The sequence below is a fragment of the Epinephelus fuscoguttatus genome, linkage group LG8 (assembly GCF_011397635.1).
Source record: "Epinephelus fuscoguttatus linkage group LG8, E.fuscoguttatus.final_Chr_v1".
In the NCBI taxonomy this organism is placed as follows: domain Eukaryota; kingdom Metazoa; phylum Chordata; class Actinopteri; order Perciformes; family Serranidae; genus Epinephelus; species Epinephelus fuscoguttatus.
The window spans coordinates 10,489,193-10,512,564 of NC_064759.1; the positions used below are offsets into that span (position 1 = coordinate 10,489,193).

A 23,372-nucleotide genomic window follows, 5' to 3' on the forward strand; every position below is an offset into this window, starting at 1 on the left:
AATACTGCTTTGCTTTAGCAGATATTAAACCATAATCAATTAGCATTTTCTACAATGTCCCTGTGGAGCTCTGGTACCTGTTGTGCTGTCCGCGTCTGTGACGTTACTAACAACCAGATTGAGCTAAATTTGTGACTTCAACAACAGCGTGTTGAACATGCAACCAGAACTGTAACCAGTGGTACAGTTTCCATCGCCTGCCTACAGAGAGGAATACATTGCACCCACACTGTACAGCGTTAACACTGGATCGTCCTGTATTGAAAAATAAAATGCACTGTCCCTTACTGAATCAATATAGTACATGACTTGTCCCGTATTCTCGTGCACAGCCTACTCTAATGCATACACTATGTTCGCATATGTGTAATGACATAAGAAGTAAGAAAGCCAAAAGAGTTTAGAGAGCGGAGAAGTATTAAATCAGAATTGGCAGAGGAGAATGAAACCCAGAATGACAGGTCTGTCACTCAACGTACATGATATCCCTGTCTTTCCTTGTCTGATTGACTCTCAGACTACAGTAGAAAATCAACTGTAATAAAATAAACTCAAACATCAAAACATTGTATTAAATTCTTATCATCATCATCTCATTTTATTTTAATCATCACCCAACACCCACGATACAACAAGCGTGTTTTTTGTTAACTGAACTGAACCCAGAAATCAAATTAAGGCAAAATACAACCTCACATGCTGGATACCTGCAGGTACCCGGCTTAAGGCACATTTACCTAATGAGTTTATAGTCTTAATCGCTAGTTTCAAGTCTTCTTAAATACAAAATTGTGTTCAGTCAGTAAACTACAGCCCCATTTAGAGTTGAACAGACAATAAAGCAGGAGGATCCAAAACGGTAACCCACAAATCACAGCAGCAACGTCCACTGATTTCATGCAGTGTGTGGTGTTTCCCAAAATGTCAAACTATTCCTTTGAGTTTTAGATGCACTGATGCAACTTATTTTTGACTGATGGTGTAATAATAATGTCAGCTGATATTGTGACACCTATTCTTTCTGCACGTTGTCACATCATCAGTCATTATTATGATATCATTAGCTAAAATATCCCTCTTCATACGAGGTAATAATCACCAGCTATCAATGTTACTTTCGCAAATTTTATTAAAGTTTATACATTGATTAGCAGAAACATTGAGCGCTGCTTTATACGTCCAATTCTGTGCTTTTTATTTTGAAAATCTACAAGGAAAGTGTAATTTAAAGGAATACCTCACCCGCAAATTTACCATTTGTATATCAGTCAGTCATGCTGTGTTATCTTGAATCAATGAAGAAAACTTCCTCGCATGCCTCCACGGAAAGCGGCCAGTCTCAGTTATCCAGTGGTATGCTCAGTACTTCCCAAACACGTGCATTTTTGCTAAAAACCTTAGTATTAGAGTCTGGCCTTGATGAGAATATAGATAAGTTTCACTTTCGGGATTTATGTAGTAAGGTTTTGATGAAAATGCATGTGTTTGGGAAGTACTGAGTATCAACTGGATGAATATTGTACAAGTTGTGTGAGAGTTTGTCTTGATATAGTTTTGTTATAGTCAAACATGGTCCTCAATCAATCAACAAATCAATATTTTCACCATTTTCCGTGGAGATGTACGAGAAAACGTTTACGTCACAAACTCAAGGCAACACGGCATGACTAACTGATATACAAATGGGTATTTTGTGGGCGAAGTCTTCCTTTAATGTGTTTAATTTGACAGGTGAGGTTCTGTAATTTAGATCCTGAGCACTAACAGTATTCTCTGTACCTGTTCTTGTGTCAGGCCTCTGTAGCGGATCCCCCCATCCCTGGGAGGCCGGATGATAGCGCAGCCTGGAAAAAAACAACAGAGAAGAGGAAGAAGAATGAAGGACGGCAAGAGCAAAGAGGCAAAAGCTCTATCTCCAATAATGTAGATATATTACAGCAACATGACATATTGTCAATTTAACTAATGCCTTCCTCGCTGCTCAAATTACAGCGCTTCATTCAGGTCACTTAGCAATCTCTGCAGAGTTACTTCTGTCCATTAAGGCATATTATAAACACACACACACACACAAACAGATTTCCACACATACTCAGTCACAAACACACACAAATTACCTCCAGTCGATGAATTATGTATGGGCACAACGAGAGATGGAAGAGCATAGAGAATAATCAGAAACAATAGTCGTGCCATCTCTGGATCTGAAAAAGAGAAGAGAGGGGGAGAAAGGTTTTAAAAGTAGGGAAGTGTGACGGGGAAATTGGGGGTTTTGGAGAAATACAGAGTAGGAAACGGGAGACAAAAAGAAAAGGGTTACTGAGAAAACATTCTTACAGTATTAATGCTACACTCTCCACAGATACAGTCATTTTCGCTCCAGTGCTGTCCGTCCTTCTAAAAAGGGATGCATCAACTTTTTGGCAAAGAATGCTCCCTTTTCAACCTGCCTGACTGTGCACAGAGAGGACGAGCTGCAAGATGAGTCCACTTTCCTCTCCCTGATTCTATTTGTATTTACAGTGCAGACAGGCCAGGCTCAGTTGATAGCCAGCTTGGCTTCCTTTCAGAAGCCCTGTATACAAAGTTTCAGCTCAGGTTTTGATGGCTGGCACTGATATTTTTTTGCAAAAAGGCTGCGCATAGAAACATTTCATGCCAAGGCAGACTCAGTAGATTTCAAAGTTTTCCTCATGTCAGAACAGGAAAGTGTCCGGAACAGCTTGTAGAGCGTGAACACAAAAGCTCTCCATTGCCAGGCAGAGAGGTGCGTTTATGTGTGTTGACAGATTTTAGAGGCATAATGACCCAACACACCCATTCACTGGTGGGGAAACGCTGGAAGAATTTTCCATAGATTTAGCATTGCACTCCTTTATGCTAACACTGTCAGACTCATGAATGAAAAGGATAAAATTGTTGCAGCAGATGTCATATTTTTAATTCAATGCAGTTTTCTTCCTTGTCAAAACTTGGGGCCTACATTGCCCACAATGCAACTTGACCGTTGGCATCACTTCAGGCAATAGAGTGCTGCAGGGAAGACGTCTTTTTATAGCCTGACACAGAAGTTAACATCCTCCTGGTTACCTTGTCAAAAAGCCACTGGGATTTTTCCATCAGATTTTGGATTATTGCAGGAAATAAGCTCTGTGGCAAACAAAAGTGTATAATACTTAGCAAGATAATCTCCACAAATGAACAACACTACCACACTATATGATTTTTGAAGCATAAATGCAATCGCAAGAAGTAAAAAGCGAACATGACTTCTCCGTCACACCACACAAGGCTGTAAAGCCGTGTTCTGTAGTCTCATTTAGCCACTTGTTAGCAACCGCCTTTTTTAAGAGACACCTAAAAGCTTCAAAATTCCCATGAGGGGTATTCACTGACGTATATTATGACGTAGAACAAAACATGAAAGTCTCTTAAGCTTGTGCTAACCACAGACTTTATTTCAGGCATCTAACCAAAAACCCATTGATTTCGAGACGAGGGATCCGGGAGTGCTAAAATGCTAACTCATTTCCTGGTTTTAGGACTCATTCCTGCACCACTCTATTTTTAAGACTTCCTGCCTCTGGAGTCACACAAGGATTTATGAAACTTTTTTTCCTCATATTTGCAGTAGTGCTCCCCAAGACAGACTAAATTGGAGGAGTTTCCCTATATCTACAATTAAAGGCATACTTTGCTGATTCCCAACCAGCTTTGTACAATGACAATGTGTAGGAATATAAAGAAACATGTAAATGAACTGTGATAAACTTCCCTCCATCTTGCCAACACACAGATCTCCCTGCTCATCTCTCGGCTCAACAGTTTTCACTGGCTCTCGGGATGTTGCTTGAACTACAGATTGTACTTCTGCATTTCCCTCAAGGAAACTATAAAAGACCCATCCGTCTGTCTTGCTCAAACTCAAACTCAGACTAAACTCAGATCAAACTGTAAAACTGGGCAGTGCTGATCAAATATAACCCAAGATTATGTTGCTGTATGTTTTGACTACATATTTTAGTGCACTCTTTGGCTGTAATACGAGGATTTTGAATAAAAAGCAGATGCCGTACTGTTTCTGGTATTGTAAAAATGGAGGCTGAAAATACTGAGATCAAACAGTAACACTGAGCAGAGCTGATAAAGTATGAACCAAGATAACTGTAATTTGAGATAATTTGTTACAACACATTCTCACTCCGATCTCGTCACATATTGACGTGCTTGGTCATGGACTTTCCAATTCCAGATACAACATGCAAGGTACCCTGGGTGTATTGGTTGTTGATGTTTTGGGACACTGTGTCAAGTTCTGCCTGTTACATGCATTGTCTTCTTTCAAGATGCACTTTCATTTTTACAAGAAATTTCACATTTATGTCTCTTTCAAAATGAACACACTACGTCAGTACAAAGCCGGTTAGGTTAGGTTTAGGTATAAAGAACAGGGTTTGGCTGTAGAATCTTACGGGTCGCAAACACCGCTCTCTCAGGGGAAAGCCGGGGTTTGTTGGCCAAATCTACCACTACTTCCGCCCGCCCCACTCAGATATTCACTGCCTTAACTTTCGTCCTTGTCCCACCGCATTTCCCCCTGATGCCGCCAGGTGCCATTAAACTTTAACGGCAACTCGCTGCGTATCATGCCAAGGTTAAAGGATGCCTTTTTCGTTGGTGTCTCACACTGACTTCAGAGTGAGACCAGGCTCTTTGTCACCAGCCTGCCGCCATATTGTTTCCGATGTCAACATGGCCAAGTTTGCAATAATCAGCCACCAGCGGGAGCATTTATTGGTCCAGTGCGGCGCAGTGCATTCTGGTAGTTGTAGGTTTTCTATCTCTTGAGGAAAAGCACACACCACTGTCCTTTTTCCTCTGTTTTCTCTGGTCATATAGCACCAATTTCAAAAGTATTTTAAAAGTTTTATGGAAAGACCATCGTTCCATCCATGAAATACTTCTTTAAATCAATAAATAATAACTAGAATATCAACAAATAACAAACAGTGAATAATGTCCCCATGGATGGGCAACCTAGTCCATTAATTTAATAGGAGTTCATGAGTACAAAGACTATTTACTTTACAAGGATGGTGGAACTACAGTCCACTTAGCTGCCACACTTGCTGCCTAACGTGCAGATTTCATGAGTGCTGAATGAGTGAGATATGCCAACCAGTAAAAAGTCAAAAGACCCTCGAGTCCCGTGAGCCACAGCGCCTCGAGTGCCGGCAGGCAGGGAAACACACAAACACAACCAACTGTATCAATGCTAAACACTCTATATATAGCTCCTCATTTGCAATCTTGAATAATAAATGTTGCTTTATGAGGCTGTCACACATGCACAAATATAAACACATCCGTACACTTAACAAGGCAGTATGAGGGTGGAGGGGGGTTAGTGTGTGTATGTATGTGTGTGTGTGTGTGTGGTGGAGTTGGTGGGTGGTTGGGGGCATAACTAAGCAAAGGCACCACAGTGAGGGAGACAGATGGCAGCGAGGCTTGCTTGTGGAAGACAGACAAACTCTGCTGGATACTTCATTAGCATTATCCAGTGTATTTTTAGAGTTCACTGACAAGAAGCATGCAGGAGGTAGACACCACCAGAGAGTGTGTATTATGCGCGTGTTGGTGTGTGCGTGGGGGCGCGTGTGTTGGCTGCGTACAGTGTGTGCTTTTGTCCTGTGAGGGATGAAGGGGAGGGGGAGGCAGTGGAGAGAAAAAGAGGGTGGGGGGGGGGGGGGGGGGGGGCCCCCCAGCAGGAGTCATTAATATCAGCGATCACACACACTGAGCCGGATAAAAGCAAACTGTGCGAGTGAGCGTAGCGCGGATGAAGCAGCCTATCCAGCGTAAAGCCAGCTAACTCCATCAGCAGTGTGGCTGCAGCGGCACTGAGCAGACAGGAAGAAGGGGGCCAGCCGACTAGCCTCGAGCTTGAAATGCAATTAAGGCTTCAGCACCACGGACAGCGCCTCCTCTGCTCCCAAACACCGCAGCCTCGTTACAAAAACACCTACAGCCCCATCCACATCCACCTCTGATACTGCACAGACACTGCCCACTTCCTTGTGTGTTTATAATGCCGGAAGCTGCAGTGGGAAAGGGATGATCCGGTCCATTTCAGCACCAAACACAGCTTCATATTGAGAAGCATATAGTGGCTATTTCCAAGCTCTGAGCAGGGCCACACGGTGCACACATACACACACATACACACACACACACACACACACACACACACATAGACTCAGATGCTGTGTTTTGTGCATGGCTGAGCATGAACTATTGAGACGTGAGGGTCACAGTAAGGGTGCCACCAACCGTATGCTACCGGTAGTTACTTGTCGGCTGTTGACAAGGGAATCCGTGATGGCCTGTAGAGGAAGGCCGACCACACTAACAAGCCCGTATAGTCCTTATATGAACGGCTCCCAAAAGTAGCGTCTGGAATAACATATCTCGTCATGAAAGCGGCTGTATGTTGTTTTAAAGGTGCGAAATCCCCCCCCTGGTATCGTCTCTTCTTAAAGCTTTAATGCGGTGATTCTTGCAAGAAGGAACTCAAAACAAATCTGGCCTGTGCCCATCGAAAACGAATGGCCTTTGCATACAAAATGAAGAACGAATTTGGCATCTGTCTAGATTATCTGCATGGGAAATGGAGCATTTTCTGAATAAATGGGGTCTAACATCACGACCTACAGTGATAGTAGCATCTAGCCCCCCTGAAGCAAAGCTGTAGCATGTGTACTTACTATTAGTTTCGATGCGCTCAGTCAAGATAACAGTACGTCCTCCGGGGTGGATCCGCCAGGGAAAGCCCAGTGTCGGATTATTTGGTAAAAATATGCATCTTTACAGCGATTTTTTATGGCTATATTAATATGGCTATAAATGTGCAAGCTGCTCCGTTCGTAAACAGGATGTTACAACAACAAAATCACTCGGGCTTTTTCCATGTATTGCAGTTACGCATGGCAAAGGTAAGAAATGACAAAAAATCCATACAAAAAAATATACATGCACTATATACAAACGCATCCCCCATAAACGACGAAACACCGATTCACCACACTCCCCTCCTTTTTTCCTCTCCTCTCCCCCCCACTCTTACAATCTTGAGCTAATTCACGACGTCATGATGGAGACGCACCGTGCGTAACAGTCCCCCTCTCACGCATGTATCTTTTCCCTCCTTCCCAGGATGGAACAGGTCTGGGCCCACAACAGTAAAATATCACAATGAATCTTACGAGGCGGCTTTGGGTTTATGATAAGCTTGTGGATTTATCCCACCGTTAATAATTAGATCGCGGCAGGAGGACTAGACACGGATGGAGGTGCAGATATGGCGCTGTGGTATTAACAGTGACTACATTGTTAAGCCTTTTTCCAAAGCTTCTCGGAGTTAAGTCGACGAAGCGACAATCAGTCATTTCTACAACACTGGTCAGCTATTAAATCAAAGCCCATCGCCTCCTTCATCTCCCCCTTTTGTGTCTTTTCCGCCACCCTCTGCTCCTCTCCTGTCATCTATTCTGAGATCCGCATCGTGCTTCATATTTATACATCTGCTGAATTATTGAAGGAAGGCTGAGGAAGACATAACCTCTCCCTCTGTCTCTCAACAGCACTCTTCCTGCATCTGTAAAACAGAGATTCACATCCTAACCTGCCTCCTGACATATACCACTACAATAAGTCCCACAAGGTATCAAACAAATAGGGAAACAGGCCCAAGAAGTATGATCTGGTTTATTGATTATAGATATGGCAATGCATAAATCTGAGAGTGACATTCTGACTAATTCACAAATGCCGTTAAAAGGGTGAGAACTAACTGTTAAGACAGGAGTGAAGGTGAGGTGTTTCAGATAAACTGCGACAATAATGGTTTAAATACACACATGACAAACTGTGCAGAACATCTGTACAACAAACTCATCAAACATTCAAATCAGGAAACACGTGGTAACTGTACATGTCAATATTTTCCAGCTTTGTAGTAATTACATACATTTACAAGTCATTTCTTGACTTCATCGCTTTGCGTCACACACTTTGACAAAGTACAATGTCATAAAAAACAGAAATCAAAACAAACTCTTCAAGTCTCATCGGAAAATGGCGCCTGGGTGAATCAGATTGTTAAAACATTCTTTTAAAAAAAATCATAACAGGGCGCACGCTTGTTCTTTAAATGGTTCTAAACAGAACTACAGTTAACAGCAAAGTGCTCCTCATGCTAAATTTGTTACTTGTTCTGTGTCAAGGCACACTTCAAATTACAACACGGGCAAGTTAGTTTTTTAAAAGGCAACAAAAGAGAAATCGCTGCCAAAGAAATCCACTTACACAAATGTAAACAATATCCAAATATTATACATTTGGGGAAAAGGCTTTTTGCACCATAAGACCACAGCATAATGACATACTAAGAAAAACAAACATGGCTGCAGCTTCATCATCTTAGCTTTAATATGTCAGTTTTTGTCTCAGCATATAGCCCTGGATACATGTCATTAACGTCCGTCGAGATAGCTAACTAGGAGTGCATGCTGTCGGAGTGGAAAGAGTCCTTATCGTCTTCCATCCATTCACCATTTCAGGAATTTTCAAAAAACGCATTCTCTCGTGCCAAAAATAACAAAGCACTGCCTGCAGCATGTTACAGGAAATAAATATAGGAAATGTGAATTCAAACATGCTTTCACTCTGCACTGACAGAGAATCGTTTTTGTCATTTTTCCCTGCACACTAACTTGATGCGGGTGGAGTGTGGATCTCTGTGTGTGTGGAGCGACCCCCTCTACCTTGAAGCAATCGCTGATAAGACTCGACGCGACCGGAGGGGGAGGCAATGGAGGGTTTTGTTTTCAGTAGTCTCAACAAATTAGATCAACGATTAGCCTGGGAAAGTAAGAAATGATGCCTTTCTAAACATGTCTGTTCAGACGGGGCTTTTGATCATTCTTCGCTGTTCCTTCATGCTCAGGGAACAAATTCTACCCAGGATCCCTCACGGAGTGAATATACAGTATACTTGTCCTGGAGGGTTGAAAGCGCTTTAGATTCCAGTAGTGTTCTAACTAGGCTGCAATATTAACTATTGATCAATGTCAGCTTTAGAATAATGTGTTGTCAGTCAACGCGCGTGTGCTTATTTACACCATCATATCATACACCTACAACTGCATCACTCCAGTTTTAGATTTGCAGCTAATTGTCTATCTGATACTTTGGTTGGTACCTATGTGTTAGGGGTGTTTACCCTATTTTGTACTTTTTTTTAAACTCACACATTTGCAGTGTTTATAGCCATTTCATATCTACGACACCTTCACAAACTGAAGCTTCGGTGGTGCTGCTTATAGAACTGCTGCTGCCGCTCTTTGGCGGTTGGTTCCGAGAGCTTGTCCCTTCTATCTATCACTACTCCTCTCTCTTTCTCCCCCTCATCCCCAGTTACGCTCCCTACGTCACTGAGATCCCCAAGGTGCTCGATGGAGTCATATTTCTCCAAGTCGGAAGCAATGGTCTGCAGGCTGAAGACCGAAAGGGAATCCGACCCCGCCCGCTCCCTCTCCTTTTCATTCTCCTTCTCCTTGTATTTCTCCAGGTCGAGGGCTGCATCCGCTCGATCCGTCCCCCTTGCACTGCTGCCGCCGCAAGCTCCACCCTCTTTCTTAACCCTGGTGTCGGACTCAGCTCCAACAGGGGGGCTCCGCCCGGCGCAGGCAGTGGTGCATCCTCCCTCAGCCTGGTCCCTCCCCCTCTGAGCGTGGATCTGCTCGCTGATTTGTTCCAAGTTGCGTAAGGCGATGGAGTAGCGGGTCTTCACTTTGGCTACCTGCTGTTCCAGCTGCAGCACTTTGGCCTTGTTCTCCTGGAGTCACACAGAGGACAAAGCAGCTTTCATCATCAATTTCAGCATTGATTTTATGCCAAACAGCTGTACAACCTAACAGTGACCTCGAGTAAATCCATAACATACAGAATACATTGCAGCATTTTCTGCCAAGTCAGCAGCACATTTACAACACAAATGATTATTTTCTTGTGAAAACGGAGAACTGGAAGTGACGGATAACAAGGCACACTACAGAACATTTTGTATGTGCTTCAGGCTTCGCAAACAGAGGGCTCCCTGTGTCTGCATTACCTCCAGTATGTGGTTGAACTGGGCCTTCAGCTCAAAGTAAGGTTTGGATTTCACAATGACTCTTTTGAGGGACTTTTGCAGCATCTGAACCCGTGCCTCGGCCTCCTGGCAGGCATGTGTGACACGCATGTGCTCCCTCTCACTGCGGAGTCGCTCCTCTTCGGCTTCATTCACCTGTGAGAGACATGCAGGGGCAGGATGTTAAACGCACACACATAGCAGAGTGCGTTAATAAGTACAAGGTATCGACCTCTCTCTTTATTCAATTATTGTCTCCACTAAAGTTTTTTGTTACAGTGGAGTATATGACAAATATGTTTATTGCATTTTCACATAACATACACTTGACACTGAACATAAAAAGGTACACAAAGTTTGATCCTTATATAAATGTACCATTGTGAGTCTGCCAATGTTTTAGGAGTGCAATGCTAAATCAGTGGAGTACTTTTTTTTTTTTAAACAGTATTCCTCTTTTGTTGAGTATATGTAAAAAGGCTCAAATAAACAACAAGGTGATGGACTTACACTGATTCAGCCTCTTGTTTTATTCCTATGTCGCTATCCAACATGTTTTAAGGACCAGACACACCAAGCCAACGTTCGTCCATCAGTCAATGTCGAGTCGTCAGTGAGCAGGACACACCCTGGTTTGTGTGGTGTGTCCACACTGTTGGCACTAGTTGGCACTAGTTGGCCTTTGAGGGCTGCTTTTTGTCCAGTGACTGAAGTCACTCGGCTGGCAGTTCAGCTTACGGCACGAGAAGAGAAACGGAAGTGTGGAAAGTAAACTGGAAGCTAAAGTCAAGAGGAAGTGAGACCAAAACAAACTTTTTATATCATATCAGATCATTTTTTTAGCCATTGAGCTCTTTAGCAGAAACAACTCATAACTGTTTGTGTTACTGTTTGCTAGCGTACCACAAATATACTGCAAACATGCTAACTAGAATCTTGTATCCATCCTTTTGGTCTTCAGGTTTCCCTTTTTCAATGATGAATACAGACTACTGCTGCCTGCTAGTATGTAGTTATTTCTGCTCACACAGGCAGAACGTCCACGCTAGTTGGCTGTCGATCGTAGTCTTTGCAGTGTGTTCAGGTGCAACTTTTTGGCCAAGGCATAGGTAATGTGAAGCGAGACCAACAGTTGTCGTCACTAGTTCTTTGATGTCGATTTGGTGTGTCTGGGCCCTTGGACATTTTTCGTTCTTTGCACTTAAGTGAATGTTTTACTTTGCTTTAAACATGTATCATCCAATTTGAGACACTGCCACTCAACCCAAGTCTGGTGTCATCATTTCATAGCCGGTGTCTCTCCTCCTCTCTGTTACCTTGGAGGTAGCATGGTTGAGCATCTCCTGCCAGGTGGGATCCAGGGTGTTCTTGCCGTCAGCCATCAGACCCTGCTCTGCCACATAGACCATCTCCCTGGCCGCCGTGTGCATAGAGACCGCTCTCTCGTAGCTCAAAGCTGCCTTCTGGGTCTCCTGCTGTGCCTACAGAGAGCAAAAAAAAAAAATTTTTTACAGCCTACAGAAGTGGAATATGACAAGGGCAGGACCCTGAATTCTGTTGAGTCCAATTCAAATCAAATCTCTGTCAAAATGTACAAAATGTATTTATAAATCAGTTTTTGATTTAAAAGTTTAATGAAGTTAAGTCCATCACCATCACCATGTAGATACAGGTAAGTACAATTGCCTTGTATTTAAATGTATATTTTTAACTGTTTACAATTTCCCATAAGAAATAGGATCTAAACAGGTATCTTGTATCCAGATTGTGTGCAGGGCAACATCGAGTTATGTTGGTTAGCAGTTCACACCTACATTAGAATCAATCTCACATGCATATTAGGTGACCGTTTGTGATCAGAGCTCTCATCCCTTCTTAGATTTACTTTAATATGTTTAAAAAGGAAATAGTTGCAATTCGAAGAATATCTATCGAAAAAAGATCTATAACAATTAAGTGTAGACTATGTTGAGATTATTTTAGCGCATTACCTTGCCATCAGCCGACCTTTCTGACAGAGAACAGAAGCTGTTATATTGCCCTTTTCAAAGCCACCAGACTTGATTGACATAAACTTTTACCTCTCAGAACATGGAAGTTGCTGGTCAACTGTCAACTTGATCGTTGAGCTTGTGTGATTTTTAGACCCAAACAAACATGGTGTCCACAGCAGTTCATGGGTTTATATGTAAGCATCATGCACTAACCTTCATTAGGTCATGTGGGAAAATGATTTCAGATGGGCTTGGGAAAAAAGCATTTTGATGCTTAAACATACATACTTCAACCAAAATTTGATTTGGGATGATTTGGGGACATAAGGAACACTTCTAGAAAGCTACAGATTGATATAAACCCCTCAAAACAACAAAAAATAAGGCTCACATACTCCACTATCCCTTTTAAACAACAGTTTAACCACATGTGGACATATCTAGTAACATACTGTTTGTGTACCTCTTTCGCCAGGCGACGAGCTTCATAGTAGGGTCTTGCTTTCTCTATACAGCCACCAAGCTGAGAGCTCTGAGCATTTAGCTTCCTGGCAGACTCTGTGAGGATCTTCCGGTACCCTGATCTGGCATCCTGGATGGTTAATGCATGAAAATGACAAGATTAGATTTACCTGTAATGGTATGACTGATTCAATTCCACACAGGAGTGTAGCTGCAAGTGAGCAATCAATTCACTTAAGTGTCAAGGTATCAGCAACAAAACACTTTCCATTTTAGGAGATCTGACTTTTCCAGACCTTAAGCTTAGGGATATTGAAAACAAAATTATCATATTGATGAGCAAAGTCTGGGCAGACTATAAAATATTCAACAACAGAGACAGCAAGAAATTCCTTGGGCGGTACTGTTCTTTTAACATTTCTCATGAGTTTTGTTTTCTCAAAATCAAAGCATTTTTATTCAAGCTGTTATCCATATTTTTCTACCATTTGTAGGAAGACTTAACAAATGCCCCTAATTAGATGGAGCAGGGGTTTTGTGATTCAGATATTTGTATTTTTACTCACATCCAACTGCAGTTCTAGTCTATTGATTTCTGCACTGGCTTCATTGAGATGCTCCAACTCTTCCTGTGGGAAAAAAAAGAAAAATAATGTGCAGCTTTAGGCGTTTGTAAACAACCAGGAAGAAAATTTTATATTCCTCTAACACATACAGTCTGGTTAGATTAGCCATGGTTAGTATCTCAGGTATTATCATTATAATGTAGTATGATAATGCTGGGCTTGTCTGACTGATGGTGATGCGAGGGCGGTACAAACTTGGAGCTGAAATTAAAGTGCATGCCAATGCAATTAACTATCCAGATAATCACTTTTGATCTGATTACAGAGCTATGGAATTAAAACAAAGCACAACAAATAGATGAGAAAGGGTTTACTCTGACACATAGCTACCTCTTCATTAGGTTTAACCAAAATCAGTCTACTATTACCCACCCAGGTACCGTTAACAATTGCATCCTGGCTAATTCATGTCACAGCTATGGCTTGATGAAGGATGGAGGTTAGATGACCACTAACAGAGCAAACACCGGGTGCACATACCTGGATCCTGGGGTCCAGTTCTTCCTCATAGGGGCTGTGTATTTGTTCTCCCACTCCTTTTTGTTTTTCGCTTTCACCCTCCTCGCATGTGTCTCTGAGCGCCGATTCTAGTGATGGTCCATTAGTTTCGGCAGCTTTGACCTCCTCGTCCCCACCGGGAATTACCTCCCTCCAATCCCCCGCATCTGACTCCCCGGACCCGGCGGGGCTCTCCCGCAAATCGCCTGGCTCCATTCCAGGCCACAGTTTTGCTAGCAGCGGCGTTAGCTAAGGTTACTTCAGCAACAGACGTGATGGCTAACGTTAATTAACCTAATAGCCAGGTCCTGATAACAGCAGTTGTGTTACTCAGCAGGGGTAAATGGGAAAATACCTCCAGTGGTGGCGAGTGTTGTCGAGTTTGCTATCTGCCATATCAAATCGCACGGAAACACGAGCCCACTGCACAGCTAGCCTAGCCTGCAGCCTAGCACGCTAACAGGCTAACGGCGTCAGTGAGAATTTAACGGTTACTTTACAGCAAACAAATGAGAACAAATAACTACCATGAGATGAAAAGTAAAAGGAGACCCCTCAGTATGTCCCCCCATTATATGTGTTTTATCCTCCATCTCTTACCAGTTCTTCATTACTTTAGCTAGGCTAGCTAGCTAGCGGTTTCGGTCTCACATCATCATTTCAAATGAAGTAAACAGAGGAGCTTCGGATACGGACGCGCTAATATGTTTGACCCACGTCGTCTGCCGTAGACACACACCACTGTCACAGCTATAAAATGAAATTAATTCCTGTCTGGGCCTGTACTGCAAATATACAGCTAATTTGTAATACACCGTGTGTTATCACTATATTTCTGTATTTGCTTGTTTTAGACAGGTAAATCAGTCTGTCAATAACCCTGGAACAACAAAACATCCACTACTACCATTATAGATAATAGTTTTAGTTTTTAATGTGCCTATTTTTTTAATATGTACATCCTATGTTAGTCTATATTAATCCTACATGTTGTATATATAGTATATAGACATGTACACATAATCATCAAGTCCATACGTATCCAGTATGTGTTAATTTTTGCATTATTTGTCTAGTTTACAGCTGACAGAACACTTGACTTGTATATAGAAGTTATATTTTTATTTTGTTTTTATTGTTGGTCATTGATGCTTTTTATATGTATTTTTTCACATACAAGCGTACACAACAGTCATGTCTATTCTTTGCCTTGATTTGTTCAGCTTTGTTGTCCTTGTCCGAAGCTGTTATGTCTATTTCTGTGAAAGTTTAGAGAGCAATGCAGAAAAAAAACTAAGTCAAATTCCTCCTGCCATATAAGCTTGACGTCAGATGGCTGAGAGGATTTTTCTATATTTTCAAATGGTCCTTCATGGTTTTGTGTTGTAGGAATTCCCCTTTACAAATAGATGTTATTTTGTATTAATAGTTTGCAAAAAAAAAAAAAAAGTTCTGTACATGGAGAACTAAACAATGTCTCAACCACACTGACAACTGAGAGAGACAAAGATACCTCTGAGAAACAGTCAAATAAGAACAGTGGAAATCCCCCACCATCGGTTAAAGAAATGGATTGTTAGCACCATGTGTGTGCAAATTTAAGCAGGAACAGGTTCCTGTTTCAGTGTGGAGTGCACAATAATGCCTTAAACAAGCTGGAATAAACAGACGTTTTACTTAAGCAAAGCGTTTCTTTAAACTTCACAAGAGATCTGAGCAGAATACTGAGAGCCCAAAGATAAATAGCCACTGAAAATATTAAGAGTCCAACTGCACCACTGTGGTTCAATAATGATGGAATGAAATTCAAAATTGAAGGGTATTTGAGGGGGAAAATAGTTAGAACAGTATTCTCCCCTGTAATGCAGAACTCTGGGGATATCTACTAAATGGAAATTTTAACCTTTGTTTACCTTCTGTTTTTAGTTTTAATCACTTTGGGGGCCCAAACCTTTCAATTTGAAATAACTTCCTCAGTTGATATGAGTAACTGCAAATAGTTTTATGCATTAGATTCAACTGAGAACATGGTACTACTTCTTTGAAAGCTAACTGAATTAAGCAAGTCATCAAAGAGCAAAATTGTGAATTGTTTTTTATTCCAAAAATTTACAAACACACTGATGTTGTAGTTTGCAAGGTGACAAACCTGCAATGTGTACTACATTGGAGAATCATTATGCAGAATTAAGTGATATTAAAATGTAAGCAGGAAGAACTGATTTTAATAGAAGGCATAAACAATGAGAATCAAATGTGAGATTATACTGCAGTTATGACCAATCACCACCACCATAAGCAACCATACCACAGATTATATTTTTATATTTGTACCAGTCACAAAAAGGTCACGTAGGCTACCAAATAATTTAAACAAAAGTGGCAAACTAGGTAGTTGCATTGAATGCATTAATGAGTGTCATGTGCACAATTAGCAGAATATAAAAATAGATCTCTGGTGAATTACGACAGTCTTGTCTAACATACTGTTTCGGCTGCTTCCTACACTGTAAGAAATGTTTTGGAATAATGAAAAAGACCTGAGTAGTATTGGCAATTACCCTAACACCAGAAAGAGAGACAATCTGTTCTGCGTTTTAAGACAATAATCTAGAGTACATGTGATTCAATCAAAGAAACTTTAAGGACATCAGTCTTTGGTCTGGAATGCTTTCCCCAACTGACATTCAGAGATTACAAAAAGGCTACATAAACTTGCTTTTGGATCATCAACTCCAGGTGGCATCATACTGGGTCCATCCTGGAGGAGGAGCCAGGTAGATTCTCTGTCCTCTTGAGATGAAACTGACAACCCCCCTGTATCCTGTCCTTGGGACTCCAGACTTCAAGTCATCCATGATACCCAGGTTTTTGGCCAGCATTTTGAAACTCTCCTTACTTGAGTATTGAAGGCGGAAGGGCCCGGGTCCTTTTAGCTTCCCCTGCTTAACATCTTCATACGCAACCACGGGAGCACTGTAAACTTCCTTCTCAAAATTTTCTCTGTACATCTCCTCCTTCAAGTAACTCAGGTCTAACTTGGTGAAAGGCACAAATTCGGTATTCAGTTTAATGTATCGCAGGTACTTGTCATAAAACTGACCCAGACTCACTCCTTTCCGGCCAAAGGTTAAAGTTCGGGAGATCTCTGGGCGGATACAGGCACGGTTGCGGCGCTGCTCTGGCTGACGCATCCAGTCGTCCCAGAATGAAGCAGGCCACTTGGGCTCCAGCTCCTCCCACACCTCCCTGAGGAGCATCCACCCCAGACCCGGAAAGAAGTCTGTCCTGTAGAGCAGGTCAGCCTTACCTGGATCCACATAGCCATCTCTGCCATTGTCATTCCAGGCTGACACACACCAAAGACTGGGGTCAGATTTCAGGACTGGCAGCAAGGCTCGGAAGTACTCAAAGAAGTCTGGCGCCACCTAGAGCAGGAGATGAATAAGTCAATTTCAGTTTAAAATGACCCCTGTCAACAAGTGATTTTAACGGTTTGAAGGGTTGAATAATTTAACGGCTGTGAAAAATGGAACGTATAAATTGTTTTTATATCGATATATAAAAAATTCATCCATCAGCTTTTTAATCTCGTATAATACTTATGAAAGCATTAACTGAAGCAATTTAATGGCACTAGTTGATGATGTGATTACCTCCAGGTCATCCTCTACAATCACAACAGAGGAATGAGAAAGGGTCTTGAACACTTGGTTGAGAGCCCAGCGGTAGTGCCTGGAGATTTTGTAGTAACCCTGAAACTTCTTGTGCTCTGGCCGCACAGCGATATCTGACAAGTCTGGCTGTTTCAGATGAATTACTTGACTTCCATAAGAACGGATCACTTCAGCAGTCTCAGCATGTCCGCAGTCCTGACTCACTATAATTGGGAAAAGCTCTGCTGAAGGACGGAGCTCCAGGAGTTTGTCCAAGCAGCGCTTCACTGTGACCCTGTTACAGGCGATTACCAGGATAGGAATGACGGGCTGACGCGGGACAACAACCTTCGGTTTGTTTCTGTTTGACGGCTCCCACAGTGACTGGTGATTCTTGATCTGCAGCAGGATCTCTTTCTGCCTCTCAAGCTCCGCTTCGAACGTGTCTGCCATTCGGAGCACATCTCCCACCATATCATTAGTGGGCCTTTCAGCCACTTCACTCTGCCCTCGGCCAGGCTCGTCCGGCTGGCCAGGTGGGGGTCTGCCCCACAGCAGAAGCACCAGTATGGCGTTCCAGGTGATAAACAGGAACGTACCACAAAGAATGAGAGAGCCTCTCTTGCGGAGCATGGCCCAGAAACTCAAAAAGAGGGAGGTGGGTTCAGGAGGACAGGGTTTGAATAGAAATATGTGTCCTTGTTACAGACAATAGGAATGGGATATGGGAAGGGCAGCCTGTGTACCATCACAAGCACATAATCAGAGACCTGGAGTCACAGTTTCTTGGCTCACTGGGCAGTTGCTAAAGTTATAAGGACACAATACAGTGTCAACGAGGGCAGAGATGGACAGAAAACGATGAAGGACAGGACTCATCTTTGAGTAAATTTGCGTTCAGGCAAATCCTCAACTTAAAATATCCTCTTCCATCTGAAATAATAGAAAAACAAAAGAAGAATAATTAACTTTACTGGCAACATATGTGTACATATACAAGGAATCTGAGGGTTTTTTTGCTGCTTTCACACAAGTAGACAATCAGCAAAAACAAGCACAACAACGCTTAGGCAAAGGTATAACATTTGACTGCTATATACAAATATAGCATACAGCAATGACTTGGTGCAGAGTGCAAATGCTGCTGGAATACTAGATGATTTAAGTGACAGGTTGCTTTATATACACGGCAAGAACATAGTGTACTTTGAGAAAATAAAGGTTGCAATAACAGTGACAATGACGAGAAAGTAACACGTGTGCAACAACACTTTTTAACACGAGTGAAAGCAGGAAACCAGTTTATGATAATGGCTGTTTCGTAGGAAGTCGCTTCATGTGAACTGGAGTGATGATTCACCCAACTGTCCCTGATCGATTTTCTCTTATCACCTGTGGCTGCCTCGCTACAGATACACCAAACTGTGTGTTTTAAGACAGAAAAGAAACAGCCATAGACACCGAGACACCAGCTCGCTGTCCTCCCCGGTGCTAAGCAGACAGGTTATACCCGACAGACTGTAAATACTGTAGCTTGAGGAGGAGCGTGTTGAAATTAGCCCTTACCCTTTGAGCGTGTCTTCTTCTTGTGGCCATTTCTTCGATGACAACCGGCAAACTTAAGCGACACGAGCCGACAGGACGGGTGGAGCTTTTCTCTCGCTAGTTTCCCGAATACTGAAGCAACTTAACACCCCGTCAGTTTCTCTTGTTTCTCGCCAGACTGGAAAAAGAAGGCTGAGGAGGAGGAGGAGGAGGAGGAGGAGAGAAAGTAACACGACGACTTCCTGGGTAGAGAGCAGTCACGGGAGGAAGTCCCGCCCTAACTGTCACCTTGAGAAGTTACACAACAGTTTGACGTCTGCGCGGCTCTCTGCGGAGCTAATTAGGAGAACAGTGGTCTCTGATGTCTTTGTCAACATTTACTGTCTGCTTTCGCACACCGTGGCGTCGAAATATGGCGATGAAGAGATGTAGCTAATGTAATAACATACATTATCTGTCTGAGCTGCAGAGAGGCTCCTGTAATTTGCATCAGCTGCAAGGGGAAAAAAGGCAAATGTGTTCTGGTTCAATGGAGGAACATGTCTTCCCTTCAGTCTACCTCATGACAAACACCAAAACAATACGTAGCCTTACAGCTTATATATCTGTATCTCTATCTACATTTGTATATAGGTGCATCTCAAAAAGTAGACTCATTTAAAAATTATTTTTTTCCCCTTAATTTAATTCAAAAGGTGAAACTTTCATATATTCTACATTCATTAAATACAAAGTGAAATATTCCAGCCTTTTCCTTTTAATTTCGATTATTATGGCTTAATTAGTTTCCTCAGAAAGGTGGCTGGGCTCAGCCTTGAAGGGTAAGGAGCTTGGACATCCGGAGGGAGCCCCTGCTCCTTCGCGTCTAAAGGGGTCATGAGGTGGTTCAGGTATCTGATCAGGATGCCTTCTGGGTGCCTCCCACTTGAGGTGTTTCAAGCACATCCCACTGGTAGGATGCACGCTGGAGGGATTACAAATCTCATCTGTCCTGGGATCGCCTCAGGGTCCCCCAGGAGGAGCTGGAAAGCGCTGCTGGGAAGAGGGACGTCTGGGGTGCTTTGCTTGGCCTGCTGCCGCCATGACTCAGCCTTGGATAACTGGATGAAAATGGATGGATGGATGGTTGGCTTACAGCTCATGTAAATCAAAATCTAGCATCTCCAAATATTAGAATATTACATAAGACCAAACAAAAAAGAATTTATAACACAGAAATGTCCACCTTCTGAGAAGTATGTTCATTTATGCACTCAGTACCTAGTCAGGACTCCTACTGCCTTCATCAACTGCATCAGTGTGGTGTGACATGGAGGCCATCAGCCTGTGGCACTGCTAAGGTGTTATGGAAGCCCAGAACGCCTCTACCTGGAGGCGCCCAGGAGGATCCTGATCAGATGCCCCAACCACCTCAAGTGACCCCTTTCAACGCAAAGGAGCAGCGGCTCTACTCCGAGCTCCCTCCGGATGTCCGAGCTCCTCACCCTGTCTCTAAGGCTGAGTCCAGACACCCTTCTGAGGAAACTCATTTCGGCCGCTTGTATCCGCAACGTCATTCTTTCGGTCACGCCCCAGAGCTCGTGACCACAGGTGAGGGTTGGGACGTAGATGGACCAGTAAATCGAATGCTTTGCCTTCATCAACTGCATCAATGAGGCGTGACATGGAGGCCATCAGCCTGTGGCACTGCGAGGTGTTATGGAAGTCCAGGTTACTGCAGCCCCCAAACCAAAACTTGCTTCTCCAGTGAGACATGCTTGGAGGCACGTCTTACAAAGCTAGCTCATTGCATTATGGTTAGTAATACCAGACCAGACCAGTCTAGATTGTTTTGGTGTGAGTTGCAGAGTGTTTGAGAAGTCAGCCGTAGAGATGTCTGCCTTCTCTCCAATATAATGCAACTAGATGGCACTCGGCTTGTGGTGCTCAACGCAACAACAAAAACTTTGAAAAACTCAAGAGCAATGTCTCTTTACAGAAGTCATGATTACTTACTTATTACTCGAGATAATCCACAGACCTTGTTGTGAGCAGTTTCATGTAGGAACTATTTTCTTTCTCCCAAACTACACCTGCCAACTGTATCATCACGCAGAAGGAAGTGTGAATCTACTAAAAGCTCACATAGCACCACAGAGCTAGCTAAGGTTACAGCTCAGCTGAGGATGCCATTAATGTTTACATTAGCCTCTAATTCATGAGTAGATGCACGCTTCCTTTTGCACAGTGATACGTCGGCGGGTGCAGTTTGGTAGAAAGAAAATAGTTCCTATATGAAATGGCTCACAACAAGGTCTGTGGATTATCTTTAGTAACTGGCTCATGAATTCTGGAATAAGATATGGCTGTTGAGTTTTGCAAATGTATAGCACTGCAGGTAGGAGAAAAAAACATGTATTTTGATTTTAGGAAAAAATGTACATAGGTAGGTATTAACAGAAAATGTTCTGTTAATACTGTACTTGTGTCTCAGAAACTGATATGTAAAATCTTATTTCTAAAGTGACTTGAGCTTTCAAATAACTGCATCTTTATAGAGTAAAAATGACCATAAATCCTCTAAAATATAGCGGAGTAAAAATATGAAGAAGTATAAAATGGAAACACCCAAGTAAAGTGCCACAAAACTCTACTGAAACACAGTAAAACGTTAATTAAATGTACTTAGTTGCTGTCCACCACTGCTAATATTACATATATCATAATGTAACACTGACAGACATCATTCTGCTGCACAGTGAGTACTTTCACTTGTGATCCTTTCAGTTCATTTTGCTGATAATACTTCAGTGCTTTCACTTGTGAGGATTTTTAATGCAGGGCAGAGTACTTCTACGTTGTTGTACTGCTACTTCTTACTAAAGTAAAGGATCTAAATTCCTTCTTCCATCATGACTTTGTACAGCACATCCTTAAAAAAAGGCGGAAAGTGCATTATACAAGTGGCTTAACACTGGCGCTTATATTTTTAGTCCAAAATATTGCACATTGAAAAAAAAAAAAAATCAAACATCTTAAAAACACAAGTGGAAGGAATAAGTATTCCACATTTATAGTTTTTTTCTCAGACTTGAATATTTCCATTTGGTGAGATGATATTCCATGTTTGCAAAATAAGCTTTTGTACAAAACATACAGTGTAATATTGCAAATAAAATGCACTGCCATTATTTTAGGTATCCACCAGGAGGCATAGGTACTAGAACAGCGTTTCATGTTTCCCCTGTACTTCTTTCAGCATGGCTTACTTTTCCTCAGAGCAAAACAAATTCTCTAAAAACAGCTTTTATGACCGGGTTGAAGTCCAAATGTGCTTTGTGTATTGTGAAAGCAAAGTAAAGTCAATAAATAAGGTTAGATCACAGTGTGTATTTTTGGTGCCGAGGCCTTGGACTCTCAGTCAGGTCTGTCCTCTGGGATCATTTGTCCAGAGTTCTCCTTGGAGGAAGTGAGGTCAGTGGGGCTGTGGATGTGTCCATTTGCCTGAAACAAGACGTTTAAAATGATTTCACAAGGTCTGTAGTAACATGTATTATTATAAAAGTATCACATTAAGTGTTGTGACACTCACCTGCAGGGTATTATTTATGCTGTTTTGCTGTGTATCATCAGGGCTGCTGCTGGACATCCACAACACCGCCAGCTTCAACAACATAAACTCTGACACCAGAGCTGTCAAAGACAAACAGGTGCTCTTCAGTGTTGACCAGCCAGTTATCACGAAAGACGGGATTTGTCTTTCATTTCCCACCAAACATGGAGAAATAATGGACACTTTCAAAACGCCAGCTGGGAAATCACTGGCCTCCTGAGCACATATTATTTGACAGATGTGTGTAGCATATGTTTTGTATTTAATCTTTTGAATGATTTGAGAGCATTTGTCTCTTCCGGGCAGGTTAGATGTGAGTCTACGTGCCAGCTGTCGCACCAGCGCGTTTTGGACACTGGGCACAGCTGAGCGCGCGTCCCGTGCGGATTGCGAAAGTTTTGGGTGACATAATTTATTAATTTCCCTGCAATCTTTGTCCTTCACCCGGGGTGGCGACTTATACGCCACAGTCAGTCTTCTTCCCACTAGAACACGGTCTCCTTGCAGGAAAGCCTCCCACGCTGTCGCCTGATTTGACCGGGCGCGCTCAGCTGGCGAGCCGCCGGCCAGGCCGAGGCTGTACGCAGAGGAGGCAGGCCGCTTGGTCGGCGGATTCCTGGTCCAGATATTTCCGCGACACCGGAGAACAGCAGACAAGGCTGAGGCGGAGGGTGTGGAAGCCATGGTGGTCGATGATATCCACAACAGTCTGCTTCTGTTTCCCCTCTAAGGTTTCTGATGTCCAACCTCTTTCCAAGCAGTCACATAACGTATAAAGGTTAATTTGCGTAAGGAGTGGATTGGGGG

At 42.6% G+C, this 23,372-nt stretch overlaps 4 protein-coding genes across 5 annotated transcripts in view; all 4 read right to left on the bottom strand.

The window, feature by feature from the left end:
• The window catches only part of gabbr1a (gamma-aminobutyric acid (GABA) B receptor, 1a), a 120,450-nt gene extending 105,997 nt beyond the window's left edge, over nucleotides 1-14,453 (bottom strand). Inside the window, exons 1-3 of one of the 2 annotated variants that reach the window (XM_049582833.1) lie at nucleotides 14,373-14,453; nucleotides 2,118-2,204; nucleotides 1,780-1,844 (exon numbers count right to left, since the gene is read on the bottom strand). In XM_049582833.1, coding sequence (XP_049438790.1) covers nucleotides 1,780-1,844; nucleotides 2,118-2,196 — 144 coding nt within the window. In that variant the 5' untranslated portion in view covers nucleotides 2,197-2,204; nucleotides 14,373-14,453. Of the gene's footprint in view, nucleotides 1-1,779; nucleotides 1,845-2,117; nucleotides 2,205-6,767; nucleotides 7,641-14,372 lie in introns of those variants that run through there. The other variant, XM_049582834.1, reaches the window with a different exon arrangement.
• On the bottom strand, nucleotides 7,749-14,381 carry sh3bp5la (SH3-binding domain protein 5-like, a). The gene is made up of 6 exons (XM_049582843.1): nucleotides 13,755-14,381; nucleotides 13,215-13,277; nucleotides 12,650-12,778; nucleotides 11,509-11,673; nucleotides 10,175-10,348; nucleotides 7,749-9,898 (listed from the first exon to the last, which is right to left on the bottom strand). The coding sequence occupies exons 1-6, from the start codon at nucleotides 13,986-13,988 to the stop codon at nucleotides 9,353-9,355; spliced, it is 1,311 nt and encodes a 436-aa protein (XP_049438800.1). The 5' UTR covers nucleotides 13,989-14,381; the 3' UTR covers nucleotides 7,749-9,352.
• Nucleotides 14,454-15,854: 1,401 nt separating the features above from the next.
• Nucleotides 15,855-19,185, bottom strand: mgat1a (alpha-1,3-mannosyl-glycoprotein 2-beta-N-acetylglucosaminyltransferase a). The gene is made up of 3 exons (XM_049584401.1): nucleotides 18,995-19,185; nucleotides 17,429-18,361; nucleotides 15,855-17,200 (listed from the first exon to the last, which is right to left on the bottom strand). Exons 2-3 carry the CDS (start codon nucleotides 18,059-18,061, stop codon nucleotides 16,502-16,504), a joined length of 1,332 nt encoding a protein of 443 aa, XP_049440358.1. The 5' UTR covers nucleotides 18,062-18,361; nucleotides 18,995-19,185; the 3' UTR covers nucleotides 15,855-16,501.
• A 2,807-nt stretch (nucleotides 19,186-21,992) lies between these two features.
• Nucleotides 21,993-23,372, bottom strand: LOC125893193 (uncharacterized). The gene is made up of 2 exons (XM_049583745.1): nucleotides 22,545-23,372; nucleotides 21,993-22,456 (listed from the first exon to the last, which is right to left on the bottom strand). The coding sequence occupies exons 1-2, from the start codon at nucleotides 23,247-23,249 to the stop codon at nucleotides 22,370-22,372; spliced, it is 792 nt and encodes a 263-aa protein (XP_049439702.1). The 5' UTR covers nucleotides 23,250-23,372; the 3' UTR covers nucleotides 21,993-22,369.

Excerpts from the sequence above, each read along its gene's own strand:
- sh3bp5la (XM_049582843.1), bottom strand. The coding sequence starts at position 13,988 with ATGGAGCCAGGCGATTTGCGGGAGAGCCCCGCCGGGTCCGGGGAGTCA. Across the intron at positions 12,779-13,214 it reads GACTAGAACTGCAGTTGGAT|GATGCCAGATCAGGGTACCG; the intron begins GTGAGTAAAAAT and ends TTAACCATCCAG. Across the intron at positions 9,899-10,174 it reads AGTTCAACCACATACTGGAG|GAGAACAAGGCCAAAGTGCT; the intron begins GTAATGCAGACA and ends GTGTGACTCCAG.
- mgat1a (XM_049584401.1), bottom strand. The coding sequence starts at position 18,061 with ATGCTCCGCAAGAGAGGCTCTCTCATTCTTTGTGGTACGTTCCTGTTT. Across the intron at positions 17,201-17,428 it reads TTGTAGAGGATGACCTGGAG|GTGGCGCCAGACTTCTTTGA; the intron begins GTAATCACATCA and ends CTCCTGCTCTAG.
- LOC125893193 (XM_049583745.1), bottom strand. The coding sequence starts at position 23,249 with ATGGCTTCCACACCCTCCGCCTCAGCCTTGTCTGCTGTTCTCCGGTGT. Across the intron at positions 22,457-22,544 it reads GCATAAATAATACCCTGCAG|GCAAATGGACACATCCACAG; the intron begins GTGAGTGTCACA and ends GTCTTGTTTCAG.